Genomic DNA, 24,158 nt, shown 5'->3' on the forward strand with positions numbered 1-24,158 from the left:
GCACATGGATATTCAAAGAGAAGCATATTCCTCTCATCATTGCTTATCACACATCTTTCATTTTTTTTTAATGTTAGAATGATGCTTAATAGTTCAAGTGATGAGTTAGTTGAAATCCACAAAAAGAACATGATCTGACAAACTTGTTAAATTCCTAACTCCTTAATGTTGTTGTGTATGCATATATACATGTTGAAAATTGCTTCTCCAAATTAATATTATCTGATGATAAGATTCTACAAGAAGATCTAAGATATATATAGTCAGTTATATGATATAGATAGATCATATAGAGATAGATGGAGAAGAGATTAGGAGAGCAAAGATTCTGCAAACTGTTTACCTGATGCACGTACCTAATCACACTATTAGTTAAGTCAAATCATACTTAAGTAACTAATCTTATACTCAAATCACTATTATTCATTCGATGTTACTTGTATTTAATTATTAACAATGGCTTTGAAATAGTACATATGGATTAGGTTACTGTAATTAGTAGTTGAATAAATAATTGGTTTTGGCATATTTTTCTAAATTTTGTTGGTATTCTCTTTGTTTTTACACCATTTTAAAAGGCTTGAGGAGTACTTTTTTACTTTTATCTTTTACTTACTTTTCTTTTACTTTATTTTCACTAAATTTTTTTCTTATCATTATTCTTTCTTTAATTAACTTAACATGTCGTTGGTCATGTTTCTTATTTCTCTCTTTTATTCTTCAGTGCGATTAATAAACCGCACAACATTTGCATGCCAAAAAAAACACCTCTTTTGTAACAACTTTTAACAAGCATACTTCAACTTTTGTTGCGATTTTTCAACCGCCATAAAAGCGAGTGTTTTTCGGTATCGGTAGTGCGGTATTTATTCTTTCTGGTTGAGATGTGAGTGGAATTTAGAGTGTTTAAGAGCGGTTAGTTTTCCATTAGTTTTTTTCTTATGCGTGGTGGTGATTAGTGAAACGTATGCAATATATATTTCTCATCTCATATATGGCTAATTGCCTCCTGTATTGCTTATCCCAAAAGAAATCCCTGCAAATCATTCAATCATATCATTACATAAATGATCACTTCTATCATATGCAGATGACATGTTGAATGAAATTGAAAACGATCGATATAGATGGATGATGATGGAGATGTTCTGTTACTAATGTTTTTTGTTATTGGCTCCTTCTCCCTGGACACAGCTCTAACTCCAGAGCGTGCGGGTCTAGTACTGTAGGGTCACAATATTTCCCAAGACCTTTTCTTTCATCTTATAAATTCACTAATATTAATACCCCAACATATAAATAATGTAAATAAACATCTAATTTTTCTCTCATTTTAACTCTTCTACATATATTTCATCAATTATTTTTCTTTTATTTACATTTCTTACTTTAAGTATATACTATATATGTATAGTTGTCTGTACTATGTGAAGTTTGTTAGGTGTTTCACATCAAAATCTTGTTCAATCTTCTCAGTTACTTGATATATCTTTGTCAATTGTCAAGTCATTGAATTTTTCATAAGTTAACTACTTCCAAAAATCCCCCATACAGCGAGTCTATAATTAGTGAAATATAATGATGATTTGGTTTCCTCAAAGGAAATTTTGGAGCATGTTCTGTAAAAGGCATTTCCATTAGTCATAGGTTGTGAACTGAGAATTCTCTAACAAAACTCAACCACCTTGAATTTAATAAACAAAAATGTTGATGCTGCATAAACTAAGTCCACACTAACAAAATTATATCATAATCTATAAAGCACTAGTCCAATATTAAACCGACACATATAAGAAATCCACCCCTCAACACAACCACCATATATTTTTCCGTGTGCTCTGGTATGAAGTACAGTTGTCACATGTCACGTCAGATAAATCTCCATCTGAAAAACCCTACAAGGTACAAACTCTTCTAATTTTTGTTATGACACATATATGTTTACAATTTTGTTAGAGTCACGTAGTTCGTGAATGATAGCTTAAGAAATAAGAGCAAGAGGACGTGTGAATTGGGTTGGGAAGTTGAAGATTAATTCTTAATCATAGGTGCAATTTATTTTTCCGATTTACACAAAAAAGATTCACATAAGAATTTTATAAATAATAAAACTCTTCCTAGCTACTAAGTATTTAATGTAACTTCTTGATAGATATTAGAATTCGAGATATATGCTTAAACTAAATAAATGTGTATCCATTGATGACCACACTTAGTGGTACAATATTGCTTCTATTTAATTTATATCAAATTAATAATTGAATTTTATTCTTTGGTGAACGTGTTTTCAGCACAGGCTCAAACTCTATATATAGAGAAGGATTTTGACAAGCTCAATCAACGGCTATCTACTTCAGCTTCTCTCTTCTATTCCTCTTAATTTGTCTTAACAGAAGCTTTCTGCTTCCTATTATTAAAGACTTATTTGCAAATAATTAATAAGTCTTTCATTTTTCATTTCCTTTTCCCTTTCTCTTGGCAAGAGTAAGCTTTTGTTATTATGGGGATTGAGATAGAGCAACCTTGTGTGGAGCTTTCAAAAATTGCAGTTTCTAATACTCATGGAGAAGACTCTCCCTATTTTGCTGGGTGGAAAGCCTATGATGAAAACCCTTATGATGAAATAACCAACTCCCCAGGAGTTATACAAATGGGATTGGCAGAGAATCAAGTAAGTATATAAGTAATGATATTCAGACATCACACCGAAACTTTTCGGAAGCCTCACATACACTTCATTTTTCTTCCTATCTTTATATCTTTTTACCACATTTCTTACTTTTAATTTCTCTCTTCTTTTCCTGTGTCACCCTGGATTTGTGGACACTCAAACATTCTAAACACCCCACATACACCTATTTTTTTCTCCAATTTTATTTCTTATCACATCATATATTATATATCACGTTAATTAGTTTTTTTCCTTTCTCATATCCATTAGATACCTATATCCAACATTTTCCTATCTCAAATTCAAAATATAGCAAGAAAGCAAAGCAACATAAGAATCCTAGTTTTGATGACAGCGTCTATACTTAATGAACTAGCTATACTAATATTCTTATATTGAACCATTCAGGTTTCATTTGATTTGCTGGAGAAGTACTTGGAAGAGCACGCTGAGGCCTTTACCTGGGGAAAAGGGGTTACTAGTTTCAGAGAGAATGCTTTGTTCCAAGATTATCATGGACTTGAATCATTCAGAACTGCAATGGCAAGCTTCATGGAACAAATAAGAGGAGGGAGAGCAAAATTTGACCCTGACAGAGTAGTCCTCACAGCAGGAGCAACTGCTGCCAATGAGCTCTTAACTTTCATTCTTGCAAACCCAGGAGACGCTTTACTTGTTCCAACCCCTTTCTATCCAGGGTAAGAATGAAGCATGTAGCTATGTACATTAACTAAGAACCTTTTACATAGGTTCAAGTTTTAGTTTTCTTTGGAAACAAGTAACTGCATGCTTGCTCAAACTAAGTTTCAACATCGCAGTGCACAAAAACAACTTCTCTTAGCTATGATGGTTGTCTACTGACTACTGTAGTTTTAGATTTAATTTTCAGTCATGTATCCAAAGTCCAAACAAGTACTAAACTATTTACTGAACCCACGCGAATGATTTTATATGATATTTTTAAGACTAATCAATTTTCTTCTTCATGTTTTACAGGTTTGATAGAGATTTGAGGTGGAGAACTGGGGTGAACATAGTTCCAATCCACTGTGACAGCTCAAACAACTTTCAAGTCACTCCACGAGCTTTAGAAGCTGCATACAAAAAAGCAGAATCCATGAAAACCAAAGTGAGAGGAGTGCTAATCACAAATCCATCAAACCCTTTAGGTGTAACAATTCAACGCTCAGTTCTAGAGGAAATTCTTGACTTTGTGACTCGAAAAAACATCCACCTTGTCTCAGATGAAATCTACTCAGGCTCAGTCTTCTCCTCCACAGAGTTTGTAAGCATAGCAGAGATCCTTGAAGCTCAAAAATACAAAAATGCAGAGAGAGTTCACATAGTTTATAGCCTCTCCAAAGATCTTGGTCTTCCAGGTTTCAGAGTTGGCACCATTTACTCATACAATGACAAGGTTGTGACCACAGCAAGAAGAATGTCAAGTTTCACATTAATCTCCTCTCAGACACAGCACCTTTTGGCTACAATGTTATCAGATGAGAAATTCACTGAGAGTTATATTAAGATTAACAGAGAGAGACTGAGGAAGAGGTACCAAATGATGATTGAAGGTTTGAGAAATGTTGGCATTGAGTGCTTGGAAGGGAATGCAGGACTTTTTTGCTGGATGAATTTGAATCCTTTGTTGGGGAAAAAGCCAACAAGGGAAGGGGAATTGGAGATTTGGAATGCAGTTGTGCATGAAGTGAAATTGAACATCTCTCCAGGATCTTCCTGCCATTGTGATGAACCTGGTTGGTTCAGGGTGTGCTTTGCAAACATGAGTGAGAAGACACTGGAAGTGGCATTGGAGAGAATACGTAACTTCATGAAACGAATGACTGACACAAAGGTGTTCTAGTTTACACTAAGGAGTCAATTTCGAATTCCTGTGAATGCAGGGTCTTAGTGGAGAATAACTGTGATGTTATTTGATAATTATATTTCATTGTTACTAGCCTACTATCACTATAATTTGTTTTTTCAAATGGTTCTGTTCTGACCATATTGGTAAATTCTTTTATTTGTGGGTATTATCAGGAAAATTTAACAGATATTCACGTGAAGTGTCCTAGTTGTTCTTGTTCTTGTTTGCTTGCTTTAACTACTTAAGCAAGTTCTTGGAAAGTACTCCTTTTGTATCAATATTAATGTGAAATGAAAGATGCTGTGTTTGTATTGTATATATGTACTGTTTTTACCACTAATTTAACTCATTTTGGGTACCGCGTCTTGAATTGACTCAAGGTACCATAGCAAGCACCATTCTTTTTTTAGCTATATTCTCATTTTTTTCACGTTCTCATTTTATCTATCTCTTTTATGTCTCACTACAAAAAAAGTTAATTTTAGTGGCATGCAGTTTGTGGCGGTCACAGTTAGACCGCCACTAATCTTTCCTTTTTCCATTATTTTTGTGAAAAAAAAAGTCAGGAATAAATTTAGGGATTTCAACCCGATACGTATTCACGATAGAGCGAGTTCAACCCGATACGTATTCACTATTCACGAACGGAAAAAGCTTCTGATTCACGAACAGAGAGAGCGAGCTTCTGATTCACGACGAGGAGAGCTTCAAACCGCCATGGAAGTGCTCTATTTCCACCCTTGCTTTGATCCCTAACTCTTTTGGATCCTATCGTTCAATCGGTGAGTGACAGTGCTTTGAATTGAAGCATCTTGTTCTTCATAGTTGTTGATCTATCTTCATCTTGTTCTTCATTGTTGTTGATCTATCTTCATCTTGTTCTTCATTGTTGTTGATCTACATCTTGTTTCAGAATTTCGAGATTCATCATTATTTTGGAAGAATTCAGAATTTCGAGATTCATCACTCTATTTTGGAAGATTCAGAACACTCTCTGCATCAGAACCCTCTGTGTAAGCTCTTGCATCTTCTACTTTTGTCTGGATCTGAACACTCTATGCATAAGAACACTCTATTTTAGGTTCATTCTTCTGCTTTGATGTTGAAACGAGACTCACTGTTGATGTCTCTGTAGTTCCTGATAACTATGGAAAAAGCCATTAACAAAGATAATGATCCTAAGTTGAGTCACAACTAAGCTTTGCCCATAGCTGAAGTTCGGTTTTGTTATCTTATGTAGCTTGTTATATTAGAATATATATTGATTTGCTTATGTTCATAACTGTAGAGACATCTCGATTTCATCACTGATTGTGGGTTTTTTGTGTATGTGGTTTTAGATTTTTGCATCTGCTAAGAGTTTTGCTGGTGAGAGCTTCAATAGGAACAGTTCAGGGGAGTATTATCAGATTTAGTAGATACTTCAAGGTAAAAATTGAACTGAAATTTTCCAATGGAGGAGAGTGAAATTGAAATCAAAGTACTCCACAATGGAGAGTGAACATTGCCTCGTTAAATCTGATTTAGTTTGATGAGTTGATACTTGATAGAGCAATTGCTATGACAACTGAAATTTCTGATTTTTCTTTAAGCACACTACTTTATTCATGATTGATTTATCAGTCTTAAGTTAAGGGGTAGCTTGTGTTTTCTAGTCATGATGTATTTGGAGCAATTCATCTGGGTTGATATGTGCTACAGAGACAATGTGACATTGAATACTGTCATGTTCTGAATTAGGATACAAACCAGATGAGTATTAGTTTAACTCCTCCATGTCCAAGGCATAGCCTGAGTTTTTCATGAATGAAGTGTTTAGAATGCGAGCAGCTCTTATGTGGACAATTAGTGACTTCCCAGGACTTAATATTCTATCCGGGTGGAACACTTATACTGCATATGCTTGTCCAACATGTAACTTTGATACAATCCCTTGCCGGCTGAAATATAGTCAAAAAAATTGTTTTATGGGTCACAGGAGATTTCTAGAGAGGGACCATAAATTTAGATCGATGGAGAGGCACTTTGATGGCACAATTGAAGAAAGGGATAAACCAAAGTTATTATCTGGGTCAGAAATTTGGTAGTATGTAACTTGTTCTTGTTTTTATTTAAGTTGTGCTTATATTGTGTTTATTTTTTCATAAGCATAAACATGCTGATTTTAATCTAATTTTCACACTTGAACAGCCGTGGATCCTAGAGAAAAGCGCTCAAAGGACGGTGTTTCTTATCAAGCCCCAACTAGAGTATATGGCACTTCAAGTTTGACGCGTCAACCTTCACTTGAAGAACACTATATGCCTCATATGGAGCCACCACTACCCCATTCTCAAGCACATGTTCCATCATTTGGTAGTATGTAATTTGTTCTTGTTTTTATTTAAGTTGTGCTTATATTGTGTTTATTTTTTCATAAGCATAAACATGCTGATTTTAATCTAATTTTCACACTTGAACAACCGTGGATCCTAGAGAAAAGCGCTCAAAGGACGGTGTTTCTTCTCAAGCCCCAACTAGAGTATATGGCACTTCAAGTTTGACGCGTCAACCTTCACTTGAAGAACATTATATGCCTCATATGGAGCCACCACTACCCCATTCTCAAGCACATGTTCCATCATTTGGTAGTATGTAACTTGTTCTTGTTTTTATTTAAGTTGTGCTTATATTGTGTTTATTTTTTCATAAGCATAAACATGCTGATTTTAATCTAATTTTCACACTTGAACAGCCGTGGATCCTAGAGAAAAGCGCTCAAAGGACGGTGTTTCTTCTCAAGCCCCAACTAGAGTATATGGCACTTCAAGTTTGACGCGTCAACCTTCACTTGAAGAACATTATATGCCTCATATGGAGCCACCACTACCCCATTCTCAAGCACATGTTCCATCATTTGGTAGTATGTAACTTGTTCTTGTTTTTATTTAAGTTGTGCTTATATTGTGTTTATTTTTTCATAAGCATAAACATGCTGATTTTACCCATTTTCTACACTTGAACAGCCGTGGATCCTAAAGCTAAGCGCTCACCTACATCATCTAGTACACGAGAGTCCACTCGATTATGGACTGTACAAGCTATAGGTAGTACTTTTTTCCTTTTTAATTTATAATTTCTATTTTTCCTATGTATTCATGCATGCTAATATTAACCTATTTTTAATAGATGAACATGGAAACCAAAAGACGATCCAATTGACAATAACAGATGTGTTTGATATGCCTAAAGGTCAGCTCATAATTGTGCCGTTTGATAGGCAAAGGCGAGCTTGTGGACAAGCTGCAGCACTCCTTTCAGGAGCTTGTGGCCGTATTGTCCTAGATCCTAATAATGTTCCTATCAATTTTGAAAGTTGGAAAGAAGTAGTTGATCCGTACAAAGATGACTGTTTTAACACTTTGAAGGTATATGGATATGTAAATTATATTTTCTGATATGCTTTAAAACTTTGAAATTATACTATAATTCTTGTCTTTTAACTACAACCTACTAACCTTACTGTTTTTATGAAGAATCTTTTTCATTTTCAGACCTTGGAATTATTTGCCAAGCGCTATTGTCTTCTTATCATGGGGAGAAAGTATAGGAATGGCAAGTTGAAATTATGGAATTCGAAATATGACCCTTCATATTCTAGAGGATACCTTATTGCTAATGTCCCTGATGGAGTTCCTAAGGATCAATGGTCATCATTTGTTGATTATCACTTGAAACAAGAATATCAGGTGTAATTTCTATTTATTGTTTACCTACCATTATCTTTTTTAGATTATATTTTAATGAATATATAGTTTATATAATAGGAGTTATGTCAAAGGAATTCCGAGGCACGTAAAAAACAAACTATTCCTCACACTGGAGGATCTAAACTTCTTTCAAGGAGACAATATGAAATGGTAAATATCTCGTGTTTTTGCTTGCTAACATTAATGGGTTGTTTTAATCATTTTTATTTGACATTTGGATCACACGTATATGTGTAGGAAATGGAGCTTGGGCGTGAAGTAAGCCGAGGTGAAATGTACATTGCAACTCACAAGAAAAGCAATGGGTCATATGTCAATGAGGATGCAAGATCCGTGGGGGTAAGTTACAAATGTCCCATGTTTAAATCTTTTTTGAATGCATAAAACAAATTGATATATGAGCTGTCAAATCAAGCTTGTCTTGAATAATATGGGTGTTTAAGATAAAATGTGATGAACAAACAAATTGAGTCTTTTGGAAACACACCATTCAAATTTTGCTGCTGATTTCTCTGGTTTATTGCTCTGTTTTTGCACCATGATCATATGCTATTTTTTCTGCTGTTTGGATTCCCTTGTACGCGTGAATAACCTTGCTTGTGTTGTTGCTTTCTCCGATTGCTCCTTTTAATATATGCAGGTGTTGGTTGAGCAAGAGCTAAGTCAAACACTTGATTTCTCCGAGGTTTCAAAAAATGACGCCCTTGCCAAAGTTTTGGGGCCAGATCACTCTGGATGTGTGCGAGGACTAGGTGTAGGAGCTCTTCATAGTGTTGCCTTTAGATCCACTACCACACAAATGAAGAACTCCATCATTTCAGCTGAATCTACTCAATTAAATGAAGAACTTAATTCTCTAAAGACTAAGTTAGCCGCCTCAGATGAGAATATCAAGACGTTGCAAACTGTACTTTTTGCATACATGCAAATGAAGGAAGGACATATCGCTGCAAACTTGGCAGCTTTGTTTGGGAATTTTACTAAAATGGTAATAATTTTATATTCTTACTTTTGCTAAGGTTCAACTCTTTCAATTGCTTTTCTGATTTTCATGTCAATTCATATGTGATTTTTTATCAGTGGCTGGATTTCCCAATTGCTTAGGTTGAGTTCTGTTCTGGTGTCATTTTAGTGTCAATTCATGTATTTGTACTTATATGTCATTTTTGAATCAATGGCTGAATTGCCAAATTGATATGTGATGGTGAATGAATGCCAAATTCATGTTTAATTTCTTACAGATAGTGCTCAATTGGGGTTGGGTTCTAGTGTCATTTTGGGGTGAATTTATGTATTTTTGTGGTGTTTTACTCTTTATACTTGTTATGAAGTACAAATTTTTTACATTTATGATTAAGTTTGACATGCTAGATACTCTTAATCATACATGTTTATATCTTTCACAGGATCAAGGGAATGAGGAGGCTAATCCAACACAGCAAGGAGAATCTTCATTAGATAGCAATTATGTTTGAAAAATACATTGAGTTCTAAACTTGTATAGAACATAGTATTCTTATGTATCCATAGTTTCATACTTAGAGAAAACTATGAACAAGGTGTTCTTAGCATTTTGTGGTAATTGCGTTGTCGTGGTTGCTAAGGTATTCTTAGCTTTTAAGTTGGGCTATGACAATAGCAACACTTTGATTGGTAAATCTTGGCACAAGAATCTAATGGTTACTTATGAGACTTTCATATTATAGAGAATTTAATGATCACTTTTAAAAGTAGTTGAAATTTCATGAGTCTTTTGTATTATAGAGAATTTAATTGTGACTTATTCGACTTTTATATAAGTTTATCATAAGAAATTTATAAAGAATAAAATTTCCTCTTTTTAAGGTGATAGTAATATAGCTCAAAAACATGAATTTCAGTTCAAAAGTATCCAGCTGTCGTTAAAATATTTTGTGGCGGTCAATGTGGCGGTCAAAAACCGCCACAAATTATCGTTGCATGTAAAACCAGCGGTCGAGTGAAAACCGCCACAAATACGTTTGTGGCATCCGGAAAGGTGGCGGGCAAGTGACTGCCACGTAATCAATTAGTGGCGGTTATAAACCGCCACAAATTGCAAAATAGACCGCCACTAAAAAATACTTTTTTTTGTAGTGTCTCACTTATGACATCTTTATTTTTATTTTATCTCTCTTCCCTCTAATCCATCTACGTGTAAAATTTAATTCATTTTTTTATGAGAATTGGATTAAATTAAGTTGTTTTCAGAGGTTCTCATTCATGTACTATATGTACTATATTCTAACCAAAAAAATCAGAGTCAATCTTTCAATAATACACTAGACTAGACGGGGCTACTGAATCAATGGTTTATACACACGTGTGTGCGTTTGTTTGTGCTCAACAGCTAGGTGGAGACCAAGCCTAGCTTTCAGCATCATGGCATTGGCAAGGTTGGAATCATTTAAAATGTAGTGAACTTTTTTTTTGAAACTAAAATGTAGTGAACTTGAATATCAGTTGAATGTAAGTAACAAGAAATTACGAATAGTAATTTATTTTATTTAATGAACTGAGTTGCAAATGATACCAACCATAGACTCTTATCATATACCTCTCATTTCAAAGTATTGTTACTCTCATGCTCAAATAATACTCATTAATCTGACTTGAATTAATTATCACTACACCAAAAATAGCCTTTTACAGCGCTTAAATTTGCCCTTTTATAGTGGTTTTTGACTGTTCCGAACCGTTGTAGATCTCGCCGCTGTAAATGAGTTTACAGTGGTTCGAACCGCTGTAAAAGATTCCTTAATTACAGCGGTTCCTATACTTAAACCGCTGTAAATACATACGTACAATAGAGGTTACTCCATAATAACCGCTGTACTTGAGCAATCTTTTACAGCGGTTTCCTAACACCAACCGCTGTAATTGAGTCCTCCATTTTAATTTTTTTTGGTTGCCCATGAATGGTACCTATTCAGCCAAAAGATCATCATTTACTAAACACAGCATATTGAAACTTCTGCATATCAAAACCAATATATATATATAATGACTACCAGCTATATCACAAGGCAAAAGGTACTTAGCAGCTACAATATCACAAAGATTACCTTGTACTTACATATTAAAATGACTAGGGTATACAATGTAAAGTCAAAAAAATAAAAAACAGAGACACGTGAGTAATTTGTCAGTGCAACAGTTCTGCAAACAATGTCTTTCTACTACAAAAGCACTACAATTTTCATGTATCTAAGGTACACTACTACAGAAAACCTCATATGAAGTCAACTCTAACTCGACACTGTTTCAGAGCTAACATGTTTTGAAGCATAATCCAAAGGTGCACCACCATCTATAGCATCCTCCATTTTCCATATCCTAGAAGAAAATCAAAGGAATTTGACAATTTTAGCATGCAGATAGTAGTAATTCTCAACTATCTAGTACAAAGAAAGTAGCAAATATTAAAGTCCAATCCTAGCATGTAGTTCTTTTCAGCTTCCATTAAACATAACTGCAAATCATGGTTGAAGGGATTCACCAATGAAATGCAAATGAGCAACAAATTGTTTCACATATCCAATTACTAACTTACCTTCTCAAATGGCACTAGCTCAAGCTCATAATTACAATGGCGTTAGGAGGAACCACTAGCTAACCTTCCCAACTAGTTTCACTGCAAAGATAAAAATAAGGTTGAAAAAAAAATCAGAAGTTGTGCACTATCTCCATTAACAAATGAAAAATCATCATTCAAGGTAATGAGAAATCACATTTCACAACAGCTCCCTCATTTGGACACTCAAATCCTTCCTTTTCCTCCACAAAAGTTCATGCTGAAGTGATTTTATCTGAAACACAAGTAACCATAAAGTTTACAAAACAAATGCTTGTTCAAAACCAAGTAACTAGACATGCTGCAAAGTGTAAAGGAATGAACTTAACTAACCCTTTTCCTCCCCAAGTTAAGCTCCTGGAAAATTAACCACAAACACAACCACTATCAATATCATAACACCCAATTCATCATGTACAATTCTGCAGTTGCAGCTTCTTGATATTGGCTCGTAGCTTCGGCACCTCCACTCCATTCATTTCAATTATTTTTCTGTTCAATTTTTACTCTGAATCAAGGAAAATAAAAAACAAGTGGTGAGGCCAATACTTTGAAACATGTCAAACTGTGATATAATGTGAAAATATATGAAATCAAGAAAACTTCTATGTAGATACTAGTTCTTTTTTACTTACCTTGGGTAGGGGTTCAATATAGCTTTCAGGGATCTCCATCTCCAATAGGGTTTGTGCATTTATGGCCATCGCTGCTTTAAGTAGTTGATTCATAAAATCTTTTTGATACTGCAGAAACCTTCTCACCGCATCAGATAAACCCTCTGCAGGAACCTTAGGTGTAGGTAACCACCACTTGTCATCATTTTTTCTCTTTGAACTATCTTTATCTGCATCTTTTGATACATAGTAGAACTCATTCTGGTCTTTGAAGTTATCTAGACAATCCTGCTCATCATCAACAATTTGTTTTAGGAGCTAACAACCGATTAAGACATATCTATAGAAAAATAATGATCATTTTGGTTAGTGATCTTACAATAAGCATGTTGTCAAGCTTTCTTAAGGCAGGGATATTCATATGGAGATCCGTTTGTTGTCGCGTAGTCTTAATCTATTCATTCAAAGATGATGATCAATCATATAGCAACTATCATAGAGACAATAAGGAAAATTGGAAAAGTAGGGTGAGTGAGGAGGGTTACCTCCATGCTGGATCCATCTTTTGATTTTTGTTGAGTATGAACCATCTCAACAACATAATCTGTCACTGATAGAAGCCAATCGATTTCATTTCTCCATCTGGCTTTCCTCTCGGGAAGCATCGACTCTAGGCACTTTTGTTCACAAAAAACAGCAGCTGCATTCTCAGCAAGAAAACAATGAGAAACTGACAAGAGCTATTTGAAACATTTCTTCTATCAAGAGCTCATGAAAATGGAAGTAACATCATAATGTTTATCCATCATGATTCAAGCAGAAGTCAACATACCAGCAAGGTTTGGGAATGCACTTGACAGTGCCAGAGCTGATGAAACACCATTTCCTCCACGAGACATATCCTCCCCCACTAGCAATTTAACAAATCTCTCCTTCATCTGTTCCATTTCTGAATTGCTGAAGCTTAGTTATATTTATAGACACGAACTGCAAACACCAATTAAAAACTAAACCCAAAACTCATACTTCTCTATGAAATCTTGCGGTTCAGTATTTCAAACATTAATAGTGAGGTATAGAGATAGTGCACGCTAAAATGACAAAACTAATATAGAGTTAGACATATCTCTAATAGTGCACGCTAAAATGACAAAACTGCAGATAAACATATAAAGAAACAGAACATTTAAGCGTAAGATATAGAGATAGAGCAAGAAGATGCATACCTAACATGACTCATCAATCGATGAAGGACGGTAACGACGCGGCAAAGAGAGCGTGACAGAGAACAGCAACTTCGACGAAGAACGACGACTTTGTCGGAGTGGGTGACGAAGTTGCAAGGTGCGCTGCGACTTCGATGGAAGAGAAGGCCTGGGTGAGGAAGCAAAAGCGTCGAGAGGGACTGCGACCTTGGGTGAACGGCGTGGAGCTTAAAATCAAAAATAGATATATCCTAAATTAAACCTAACTATTCAAATCTGCCTAAAATCAGCATCCATATCAGTCCGATCTGCAGAACCGTCGAGGAAGAAGCGTGAACCGTGGCCACGCAGTTGCAGTTGTGGCCTCCTCCTTTCTCCACGAAGCTTCCTCTGCGGCTCGCTCCGTCTCAGAATTCTCCACACTAAATTCGCTGGTGGGAGAGAGGGACATGTCGATGAAGAGTGGGAGGGAAGGACAGGGAAACGAGAACAGATCGGAGCTTCGACAGCAGGTCGATGGAGTATGGAGAGTGGGATAGAGCGTGGGAGGGAGAGCGGCGCAGCGGTTGGGAGAAGGAGCACAGCGGTTGAGAGATTGAGGTAGCAGATCGAGAGTTGTAGTGGAACAAAAATAAGGGTTTTATGGGATTTGGATTAAGTGAGTGGTTCTAGTGGAAAGTAAATAGCAATAAATCGAAGACAAAACATAAATCTAACCTGAGCCTAGTGGAAAGTAATTTTGAAATAGCTTAAGGTACCTGGGTTCGAATCTCATGTGGAACAATTACTAAATCTAGAATTAATTTTTCACTAAATCTTTACAGCGGTTTGATCATAAACGCTGTAAATAGTGGAACAAAACATAACCGCTATTAATAGTAATGGCTTTTACAGCGGTTCATATATCGACCGCTGTAAAAGCCTATAATCCGCTTCGTGTTTCCGTCTTTACAGCGGCTACAAAACTCAACCGCTGTAAAAGCATATAATACGCTTCGTGTTTCGGTTTTTACAGCGGCTGCGAACTCAACCGCTGTAATTGGGGCGCTGTAAAAGCCATTTTCTGGTGTAGTGTATAAATAATTATTTTTATAAGTGTGTTTAAATCACCTCAATAAAATATGAGGTAAAATCATTATAGTTTTAAGTGATTCAATAATTTTGACATATACTATAAAATGAAATTTCTTGAAGATCATTACTCATTTTCTATGAGTCATATTCAACAATCCCAATGCTAGTTATTTGGACGATAATCGAAGGTCAAAGTTTGGGCCATGTATAGTCGCTACCACTATATTTGGTTGTGAAGAGATAGAAGAGAGAGATGCAAGGGAGAGAGATAGAAGAGAGATTGATGATCCACCCTTGTTTGGTTGCATCTACGTTGGGTGAGAGAGAGATAGAGGGTGTGTTTTTTGCACTTTTTCTCCTTTTCTCAATTTGAGAAGAAATGTTGTCACATTCATTTTTTATTTTATTTTTTGTATTCTGTTCAATTAGTGGCGGTTTTAAACCGCCATTATATGCACTTACAACACTTTTTGCATATAAAAATGATTTTTTAAACAAAACTTACTTTTTTCTTTATCTTCCACCTCATTCTTTCTCTTCTATCTTTCTACCATATCAAATAACCTATCAAATCTACTATATTTCTCATCTATTTATCTCTATTCAACTTCCACTGCTAAAAAAAAGAGATTTAGCGGCGGATTTTAGCGAGGGAAACAAATCCCTCGCTATTAGCGACGGAACGCGACGGAATTAGCGACGGATGCATGGAGAATCCTAACTTCATCTACTCAGTGGAGGTCATGGAACCTGAAGGGGTAAAGGTGATTGTGAAACCCAAAAGTTTGGTATTTAACCAAACAAATAAGAGCTTGGTGTAAGACCCGAAATTTTAAGCTTAGGATCAGTGGAAGAGATTTCCATTTACGATTAGGGTTGATGTATTGTGAAGGGAAACCTGAACAAGAGTTTAGTAAATGAAATAAATGTATGAAGGAGAAAGTTCAGGAAAAGTCTGAGGTTCGTATTGAAGTCGATAAAAGTTATAGCACGATCGTTTTACGCTTAAACCTAGGTCAGAAACCCTAGTATATAGCTAATTTTCACTTGTAGGCACGACGGAAGTTAATTCCAAAAATCTTCAGAGAAATGTTAGAACTTCTCTTTTTCCATATATCAAAATCGTTTCGAGGCGAAACTCTAGGATCTACGAACGTCCGATTCCAATCATCGGAAGTTTGCCGAAACCGGATCCCTGGTATTTCAAAACCCTAGAATCACCCGACTATGGGGACTTTATCTATTCAGAGCTTCAAATGAATATTCTACACGCGTACACCCATTTCTCTTGATGATTTCAATCTTTCTTCCGAAGGAAGTTTTCTATTCCGACATTCGATGCAAAAAGCAACTTATCGGGTAAAATAGTTTTATACCGACTATGCATTAGTTGCCAAAAATACAAGGAGACCTCTTTATAGTTTTGGAATTCTTTTGCCAAAACATATCTATTAATTCACGGAGAATGACGCCGGAAAAATCAGATTCGCGAAACTTTCATTTTCCCGCGAATTTCCAACCTTTATATATAGCAAAGAAAGGAAGAAAAACTCAAATTTTCCTCCATTTTCTCTCTCAAAGCCGCGAGTTCACCAAGGAAGAAGGAGAAGAAGATTTTGTTCAATCCTTGCTTGATCGTTGATTAATCAGTTGCTGCTTCAAGGCTTCGAGGTATAGTCGCTAATCCTTACCTCCGATCGCTTTTTCCATAGCTTTTCTGTAGAGTTTTCTGAGTGGATAGTTTATGGGTTTTTGCAAAACTATCCTGAATCTTTCATTTCTGATTCTAAACCTCTTCCTTATGCGCCCAAGATCACTTCTGCCGGATTAGATTTTCCGTTATGTCGCCGGAATTCCGCCGGAATCAATTTGAGCCTAAAATACCCATTTTTGGAGTTTTTGGTGTAAAGCTTCAACCTTTAGGCTGAAAACTATCGCCTTAGCTTAGTGCTAGTAGGATTAGTTGTCATAAACGTCGTTGGTGACGTCCCTGCAAAATTTTATTTTTGGGATTTCAGTTTTGAAAATCCTAAGTTAAAAATCATGACCAAAATACCCCTGCGACAGTTTTTGATCCGATAATATTTCCGAGTTCAGAATACCCTTAGTTACGGCTTATGAAAGCATAGGAACCAAGTTTGATCGAAGAAAAATCGAGCCCCACAATTACCAAAAGTGGCTGAGCCCTATAGGGGAGGAGGAGGAAAATTTCCTTTTCCGAAAACTTGTCTTTCGCGCTAGATTATCGTACCTTAGAGTATAGATTACTTCGAGTAACCTTAGTAAGTATCGATAACTTAGTTTTCGATAGATTCTGATAGTATTTCTGTGGTTTTGCTCTAAAGGTGATTTTGAGGAATTCCCAGAGGAGCAAGCCTTTGATTGTGAACGAGTGTTAGGAGATCGTCCTGGAGAATCTACAGGTGAGGGCTTCTCACTGAATCTCTAGTTAATGCTTAGGGTCGATGTTTCGACATTGTTTACTGTTTATGCACTGGAATTGTGTGTGATTGGAAAATGTTTTCTGAGGCTTCGGCTGACAATGTAGATGATGCATCTACTGAATGTTTTTGATGAGTGAATGACATGCTAAGTGCTAATTGGGTAATTTAGGATGTGTGGTGCATGCCTTATATGCTAGGTGCTATGTGGTTATTGCTTAAGATATTGACATATGACATGTTGATTGATTATGATGAGTTAATTCTGCTTTTGCACTATAATCTGAGTTTCTGAACAGTGAGAAAAGCGGGCAGGTCATGCCGATTTTATTTTGAGAGTTTTGAGAAAGCTTGAAAGGACGAATGAGATTCGGGCCTTGTTGTGGTGTTGTATGGATCGAGACATTCTCTGGAGTCATTTGGGGATTAGGAGATCCCGAGAACTTATAGGATTCGCGATAAGACTAAAAGGATAATTATTTTGTAAAGAAAACTCATAAGACATTAAACAACCTCTAAATCTTTAAGTAATGGTAATAATCTCGGAAGGAAGCTTTGGATGCAAATCATAGTTTTGGAAAACGAGAAGTGTCGTCGGATCCCAGCATTGAGACAGTTGAGGGGCTTCGAGTATGTAGATGTTGTGGTGCTGTTGGAGCAGCGTTTGTTGTTGTGCTGTTGGAGCAGCTATTGTTGTTGTGCTGTTGGAGTAGCTATGTTGTTGGGTGTATCTTCGACTTCGCGGCGCGAATCCGTATGTCCAAACCCGACGGGTTGGGCCGATTCGGCAATAATTGTTGACACGCGCGAATCCGTATATTCAATCCGATGGATTGGATCGATTCGGCGGTAGTCACTCAGGCACGCGTGAGTCCGTATGTTCAATCAGAGGGATTGGATCGATTCAGCGATTGCCATTTTACCTCGCGTGAATCCGTATGTTCAATCCGAGGGATTGGATCGATTCAGCGACAACTTTTCGACACGCGCGAATCCGTATATTCAATCCGATGGATTGGATCGATTCGGCGGTAGTCACTCAGGCACGCGCGAGTCCGTATGTTCAATCAGAGGGATTGGATCGATTCAGCGATTGCCATTTTACCTCGCGTGAATCCGTATGTTCAATCCGAGGGATTGGATCGATTCAGCGACAACCTTTCGACTCGCGCGGATCCGTATGTTCAATCCGATGGATTGGATCGATTCGGCGATAGTCATTGGACACGCGCAATGTCCGTATGTTCGACTCTTTTGAGTGAACCGACTTGGCGTTGTCATTTGTTGCGTGTGCGAGTCCGTATGTTCATCCCGATGGGTTGGATCGACTCGACATGCCTAATTGTGGGAGTTGCGTGTGCGAGTCCGTATGTTCAACCCAAGGGGTTGGATCGACTCGACATGCCTAATTGTGGGAGTTGCGTGTGCGAGTCCGTATGTTCAATCCAAGGGGTTGGATCGACTTGACATGCCTAATTGTTGGGCTATCCTGGGGATAAGTCCGGGAAACCGGTAGTTTCCGAGTATGTGATACTCTTTGCTTGTTGAGCAGTTGTGACCATCGGATTGAGATGAGTCGGATGATCCGGAGATCATCATGAGTTACTATGTTAATGTGAAGAAGTGTCTTTTGTCGCATAATCGACTTTACCTTAGGGTAAGCTTTTAGAGACTTTAATTTACCTAGAACACGTGGCGACGTGTCGAGTGAGAGTCGGAGACGTTGTTTGACTAATCATCCTGCATTCATGCATACTGATTTAGTTGTCGAGTGTGATTGTTATTTGTTAATCCTATTTGGAACATGTTAATTGTTATTATTGCTGTTAAGTTCATTATGAAAAATGCAACCCTAGGATGTTATCCCTAGCTATAAGCCTAAGTGGCTATTCTCTTATCTATATCTATTGGTGCTATTATTTATGTAATTCTTTGGAGTTGACCCTCGCGTCTTCTGTGTGTGCTTTGGCGAACAAACGCCCTTTGTCAGATGTCTTTGGCGGACTAGTTTACGACGGTTCACCCTTCGGGGGAAACTAGAGTTGGGATGCTGGAACAGGAGCGCATCGCGATAGCGAACGGAGGACGGAGGATGTACCTAGACTTAGTCGTTCTGGATTCAGATTCGGACGACGATCACGCTAGCACGTAGGATTGAGTGTTAGTGTGAGCTCCTCGAGATGGGATTAGTGTAGGAGTAGAGTCTTAGCTCTGAACATCGTTTGTTTCATTCGGGACAGGGTAGTTTCCCACCTATAGCTTTTTGTGTGGTTTCGTTACGGGAATCACAGAGAGTTGGTTGGACTTAGGAGGTCTTATTTTCAGGCCATTGGGTCAGCTGATTCTCAGTTTTGAGGGATGGTGTTGCGGGCACTTCACCCTTTTCATTTGGTTTGTATATTTTGCCTACGGGCGCTACTCTTCTGTTACCCGTCACTGGAGGTTTACTCGTGACGAGGTTACTACTTACAGCGGGGGCCGTTATATATTTTGTATATTAGTTTTATTGCTTTTCGCATTTGAGTTTTATTTATTTCAGTCTTGTCTTAGTTATTATCGAAAAAAAAAATATTCACGTTTTTCCGCATTAAGTTTACTTTTGGTTACTAAAGTGACGCCACCGAAATCGGGGTGTTACACTTGGGTTACATGGTGCATTTTTTTTGTCAAGAAAAATAGTACAAAACGGTGCTGATATGATGAGCTTTGCAAAAGGTTGCATACTGAAACTGCAAATGACATTCATGACACTAGAGCAAAAACAGACAGAATATTTGCTCTTGAGCTAGCCCTTAGCTTGGACCATTTTTCTGGTGATCAGATATATTTAGATGCAAAAACAGACTGAATATTTGCTCTTCTTTTTCTGGTATGAGCAAAAGTTTATGTATTAAAATGCTGGCATCACTGTCTTAGTGTGCAGACCTTAAAATAAATGCTCCAAGCTTCTAAGATTAATCAGGCATTATATGCATTTTTTTTAACACTTATCACTTTTCATTCACAAAACCTTATCTGATTGAACACAAGGTGGACTGATTTTATGCAGGGTTTAAGTTCTTTAGTAGCATGCTGGAGATGTGAAAGAACATGTGAAAGTAAGGCAACGGTTCTGTTCAACTTTTTTTTTTATAAACATGGCAGGTGGTTAGCGACGGACTGCTATGATCCGTCTTAAATAGCGACGGAGAGTTCCGTCACAAATAACGACAGCTAGTTATGTTCCGCCGGAAATAGCGACGGACTGTGCCGTCAGAAATAGCGACGGAATCATATGATAATCCAACAAACGATTTAGCAACGGAAATATATACATTAGCGACGGAATATTTCTGTCGCTGTTAGCGACGGATTTAAGAATCCCTCGTTGAATATTTATCGACGCCACTTATCACGGCGGACGGAGATCAAATGGGGAGTTTTTTGATTCAAAATGAACGTAGTTGGAATAGAGGTACTCTTTTTCCCTTATATTCTTGCTAGAATGGCCTGCATCCTTCTACTGATTGAGTTACGTTTATGTTGCAGAGGAAAACATGTATTTAGAGACATTGGAACCATCAGATGACATTGGTGCCACAAGCGTTAGGTATTTGTTGTCAATTTACACACTTCTCAGATGTTAACTTGTTAGGGATTTATGGTGTTTTTTGAGATTTTCTTTGGTTTGTTTCAGACTTAGGAGACCGAATCAGATTGGATTTTTTGTTTTTCTATTATTATTGTGCCCGTGTTTCAAACTGTGCTAAACTAGTACTGAGTTTGTTCTTTTTTAGAACAAAAATAAGTGTATTTGGACATCAGATTGATTTTGTTGTTTTAGTGCACAATTTTTAATTTTTGTTTCAGCACTGTTATAAGAATTTTGAGTTGTTCTTTATTTAGTTTTTTTTATCATACTGTTATGTTTTAGATTCTCTCTTTATCAAGTGTTAATTTGCTCATATTTTGATTCATTTGGGTGCTGTTAAAAAAAAAGTAAGGCAACGGTTCTGTTCAACTTTTTTTTTTATAAACATGGCAGGTGGTTAGCGACGGACTGCTATGATCCGTCTTAAATAGCGACGGAGAGTTCCGTCGCAAATAACGACAGCTAGTTATGTTCCGCCGGAAATAGCGACGGACTGTGCCGTCAGAAATAGCGACGGAATCATATGATAATCCAACAAACGATTTAGCAACGGAAATATATACATTAGCGACGGAATATTTCTGTCGCTGTTAGCGACGGATTTAAGAATCCCTCGTTGAATATTTATCGACGCCACTTATCACGGCGGACGGAGATCCGTGGCTAATTCCGTGGCTAAATGTTTAGCGACGGAATTTTCCTTATTTAGCGACGGATTTTGCCCCTCGCTAATTAGCTTTTTTTAGTAGTGTTCTCTCTTCTCAATGTACTATCTACTCTACCTCTTTCTTCTCTACCAAACGGAGCCTAACAGAATGTTTGTGGGTACTCCTCTCCCCAACTACCGGAACAATTAATAGTGACACTCCTCAAATAAATAACCAATGTTCTATTTTCCGATTGGATCATCGATCTCGCGTTCAAGCTGCTCTATTAATGACACATAAAGCTTGATTCAGTTTCAGAGATTGATAATCTCACCACCAAACTTAAGCTCATGTTGACCAATTCATATTATTAATATAAGTATATAGCTAATGACATTACATGCAGCTATCGGTGCCGCACGTACAAGTTTTATGTCACTACTCTCTTTGTCTATATTCTTTTAATTTATATGCTTTAGCTGATAATTTCTTAGCACCTACCTTTTGAATTTGTTGTCGATGGAGAAATTGATGTTCCATCATCAATCATTATTTAGATAACACAATGATATCCTATAGATTGAACAATTAAGTAGAAACAAGAGGCACACCCACACAAATAAGCCCGTACGTGTGCCTCGTGAAGGTAGAGCAAGATGTTGTCCATCAAACGTGTGCATGATTGTTCTATGTGGATGAAGTACATCGATTGGTACATATTTTATGATGAAAGTAGGGTGGCCAATGGATCCATGAACTCACCATCCATTCAATCCAATCACATTTAAATCAATAATTCAATTACAAGACTATATATTAGATTCGATAGCCTTTTGGGCCAACTAGAAGAGAGCTCTCCATTCTCCAACATATAATATGATCCAATGTAATGTCAAGTCTTAAAAAGTTTAAATTTTTCCAAAATACATGAGATATAATACAACATTCCGAGATGAAAATCACATTTGAAGTGCTTACTTCGAACAAGAATATTTTGACTGAGATAAAAATCATTAATTTTACTCACTGTTGCTTGGTTTTTTTAAGTTTTTTGAATGTTGAAACGTTAATAATGAAAGCCTATAAATATTTAAATTGTGGATCAATTGCTTGCTAACAGTTTCTTGGTAGGCCAACTTTAAGGTGTTGGCTCTTCTAAAATCTTAAATTTGGTGACCAAACAAACTTTAAGGACCGCTTCTATGTCTTATCTCTTTAACACAGAGATCCATCCTTAGTTTGAGCGGGATTCAGCTGAAAAGTATGGGAAACCATTTCAGCATGCTGAGGAGGTTAAAATGTTAAGTATTAAACTTAAAAAACCTAAGCACGAGGGAAATAGAAGATTAAAGGAGTTGGAGATTCTCAAGGCCAAAGTTTAAGCCACTTAAGCAAATGGTTGAAGACTAAAACCTGGATGTTCTGATATCAAAGCCGCTACTTCTTCTCTGACTCTTTGGAAAAAGAAGAAAAACATTTTGCCTGCCTTTAAAAAGAAAATGCTCGCGTTTTTTCTTCGGAGATGAACATAAAACATGATCATTGATCAGTATCCAAACACGCTCTCTTTTTTGTTGTCAAAGGTGCAAAGGTTACCATTCAAAGTTTTCCTAACTGCACTTACATCAGTGGGACTTTTCTCCCAAGAAGTGATTTTGCAATGCATAATCAGAAAAGAAATTAAACTTAAAGCATGCTCACTCATGCAAGAAAAATCATACAGACTCTTAAATCCTAGAATCACCATCACAACAACTCAACTTTCATAACAGTTTTAAAGCTACAAATACAAATTTAAACATCTGCTCACTGCGAATTATCCGACTCTGCCGGAGTTGCACAAATTGACAGCCTTCAAAGAAGCAAACAAAGCTTCAATGACATGACCAAGAGGAGTCAAGTTAGCAGTACTAGCACCATGAAAAGAGGCAGCAGATCTACACAGCAACAGAACAGAGGGAAGGGGTGGTTGCGGAAGATGCAGAGAGCACGCAGTTTAGGCACGGCGACGGCGGTGGCACGGTGGCGCATCAAAGCTTCAGGATCTGGAACAGCAACAACCCAACCCTTCTCAACCCAGAGCTTAGCTAGGAGGGGCGTTTGGAGAAGGGGGCCTCAGGCCTGGGTAGAAGGGGCACTCAGAGCAACGATGGTGGCGAGGTGACGATCGCAACGTCTAGAAGCCAGATCTGCGTCTCTGTACACTGTGGGAGATGGAGGAGACGAAAGCAGCCAAAGTGGGAGTAACAACGGAGTGAATGGATGAAGTGATGGCCAGAGAAGAAGACAACTAGGAAAGCAAGAAAAAACCCACTTATTTGGGTAGCAAATCCACCTGATGTGGAAGAAATCGACCTAATGTGGAAGAAACCCACCTATTGTGGGAGAAAAGACCTAGCAAGCAGGAGAAGAACCTCCTTAGAGGGGGAGGAGCCCCCAAGAGGGAGAAACGGCGCTGCACAAAGAAGCAAACCCTAACAGAGCGCAAACACGCTCTTTTAAACGAAATCAATATACATGGTTAATGGTTAATGTCCTTAGATTTTTGGTTCATGGACTGAATTTACAAAAGTGGACAAAACATATATGAAGTAGACCTATGACCTTTCCCATTGGGCTTAAAAAGTAGAGACCAAAAACAATATGTGAGGTAGACGAGGGAAA

General features: G+C 37.2%; 3 protein-coding genes across 13 annotated transcripts; 2 read left to right on the forward strand and 1 right to left on the reverse strand.

Annotated features, from left to right (window-relative positions):
• Positions 1–2,353: 2,353 nt before the first annotated feature.
• LOC130711496 (1-aminocyclopropane-1-carboxylate synthase 7-like) lies at positions 2,354–4,869 on the forward strand. Its single transcript, XM_057561157.1, has 3 exons — positions 2,354–2,671; positions 3,080–3,369; positions 3,668–4,869. Exons 1-3 carry the CDS (start codon positions 2,501–2,503, stop codon positions 4,533–4,535), a joined length of 1,329 nt encoding a protein of 442 aa, XP_057417140.1. The 5' UTR covers positions 2,354–2,500; the 3' UTR covers positions 4,536–4,869.
• A 265-nt stretch (positions 4,870–5,134) lies between these two features.
• Positions 5,135–10,030, forward strand: LOC130711494 (uncharacterized). Of its 11 annotated transcripts, none has more exons than XM_057561154.1 (14): positions 5,135–5,323; positions 5,455–5,554; positions 5,882–5,969; positions 6,520–6,627; positions 6,732–6,899; positions 7,017–7,171; positions 7,276–7,440; positions 7,547–7,627; positions 7,710–7,948; positions 8,057–8,269; positions 8,348–8,440; positions 8,528–8,629; positions 8,931–9,278; positions 9,697–10,030. In XM_057561154.1, exons 6-14 carry the CDS (start codon positions 7,114–7,116, stop codon positions 9,763–9,765), a joined length of 1,368 nt encoding a protein of 455 aa, XP_057417137.1. In that variant the 5' UTR covers positions 5,135–5,323; positions 5,455–5,554; positions 5,882–5,969; positions 6,520–6,627; positions 6,732–6,899; positions 7,017–7,113; the 3' UTR covers positions 9,766–10,030. The 11 variants fall into 11 exon arrangements, with proteins under 11 accessions (XP_057417137.1, XP_057417135.1, XP_057417128.1 ...); XM_057561152.1 differs by having other exon boundaries at positions 7,017–7,168; positions 7,276–7,443; XM_057561145.1 differs by having other exon boundaries at positions 5,136–5,323; positions 7,276–7,443.
• Positions 10,031–12,453: 2,423 nt separating this feature from the next.
• LOC130713451 (rop guanine nucleotide exchange factor 12-like) lies at positions 12,454–13,443 on the reverse strand. Its single transcript, XM_057563216.1, has 4 exons — positions 13,329–13,443; positions 13,042–13,196; positions 12,876–12,950; positions 12,454–12,784 (listed from the first exon to the last, which is right to left on the reverse strand). The coding sequence occupies exons 1-4, from the start codon at positions 13,441–13,443 to the stop codon at positions 12,488–12,490; spliced, it is 642 nt and encodes a 213-aa protein (XP_057419199.1). The 3' UTR covers positions 12,454–12,487.
• Positions 13,444–24,158: the final 10,715 nt, after the last annotated feature.

Source organism: Lotus japonicus, chromosome 4 (genome assembly GCF_012489685.1).
Source record: "Lotus japonicus ecotype B-129 chromosome 4, LjGifu_v1.2".
NCBI lineage: Eukaryota > Viridiplantae > Streptophyta > Magnoliopsida > Fabales > Fabaceae > Lotus > Lotus japonicus.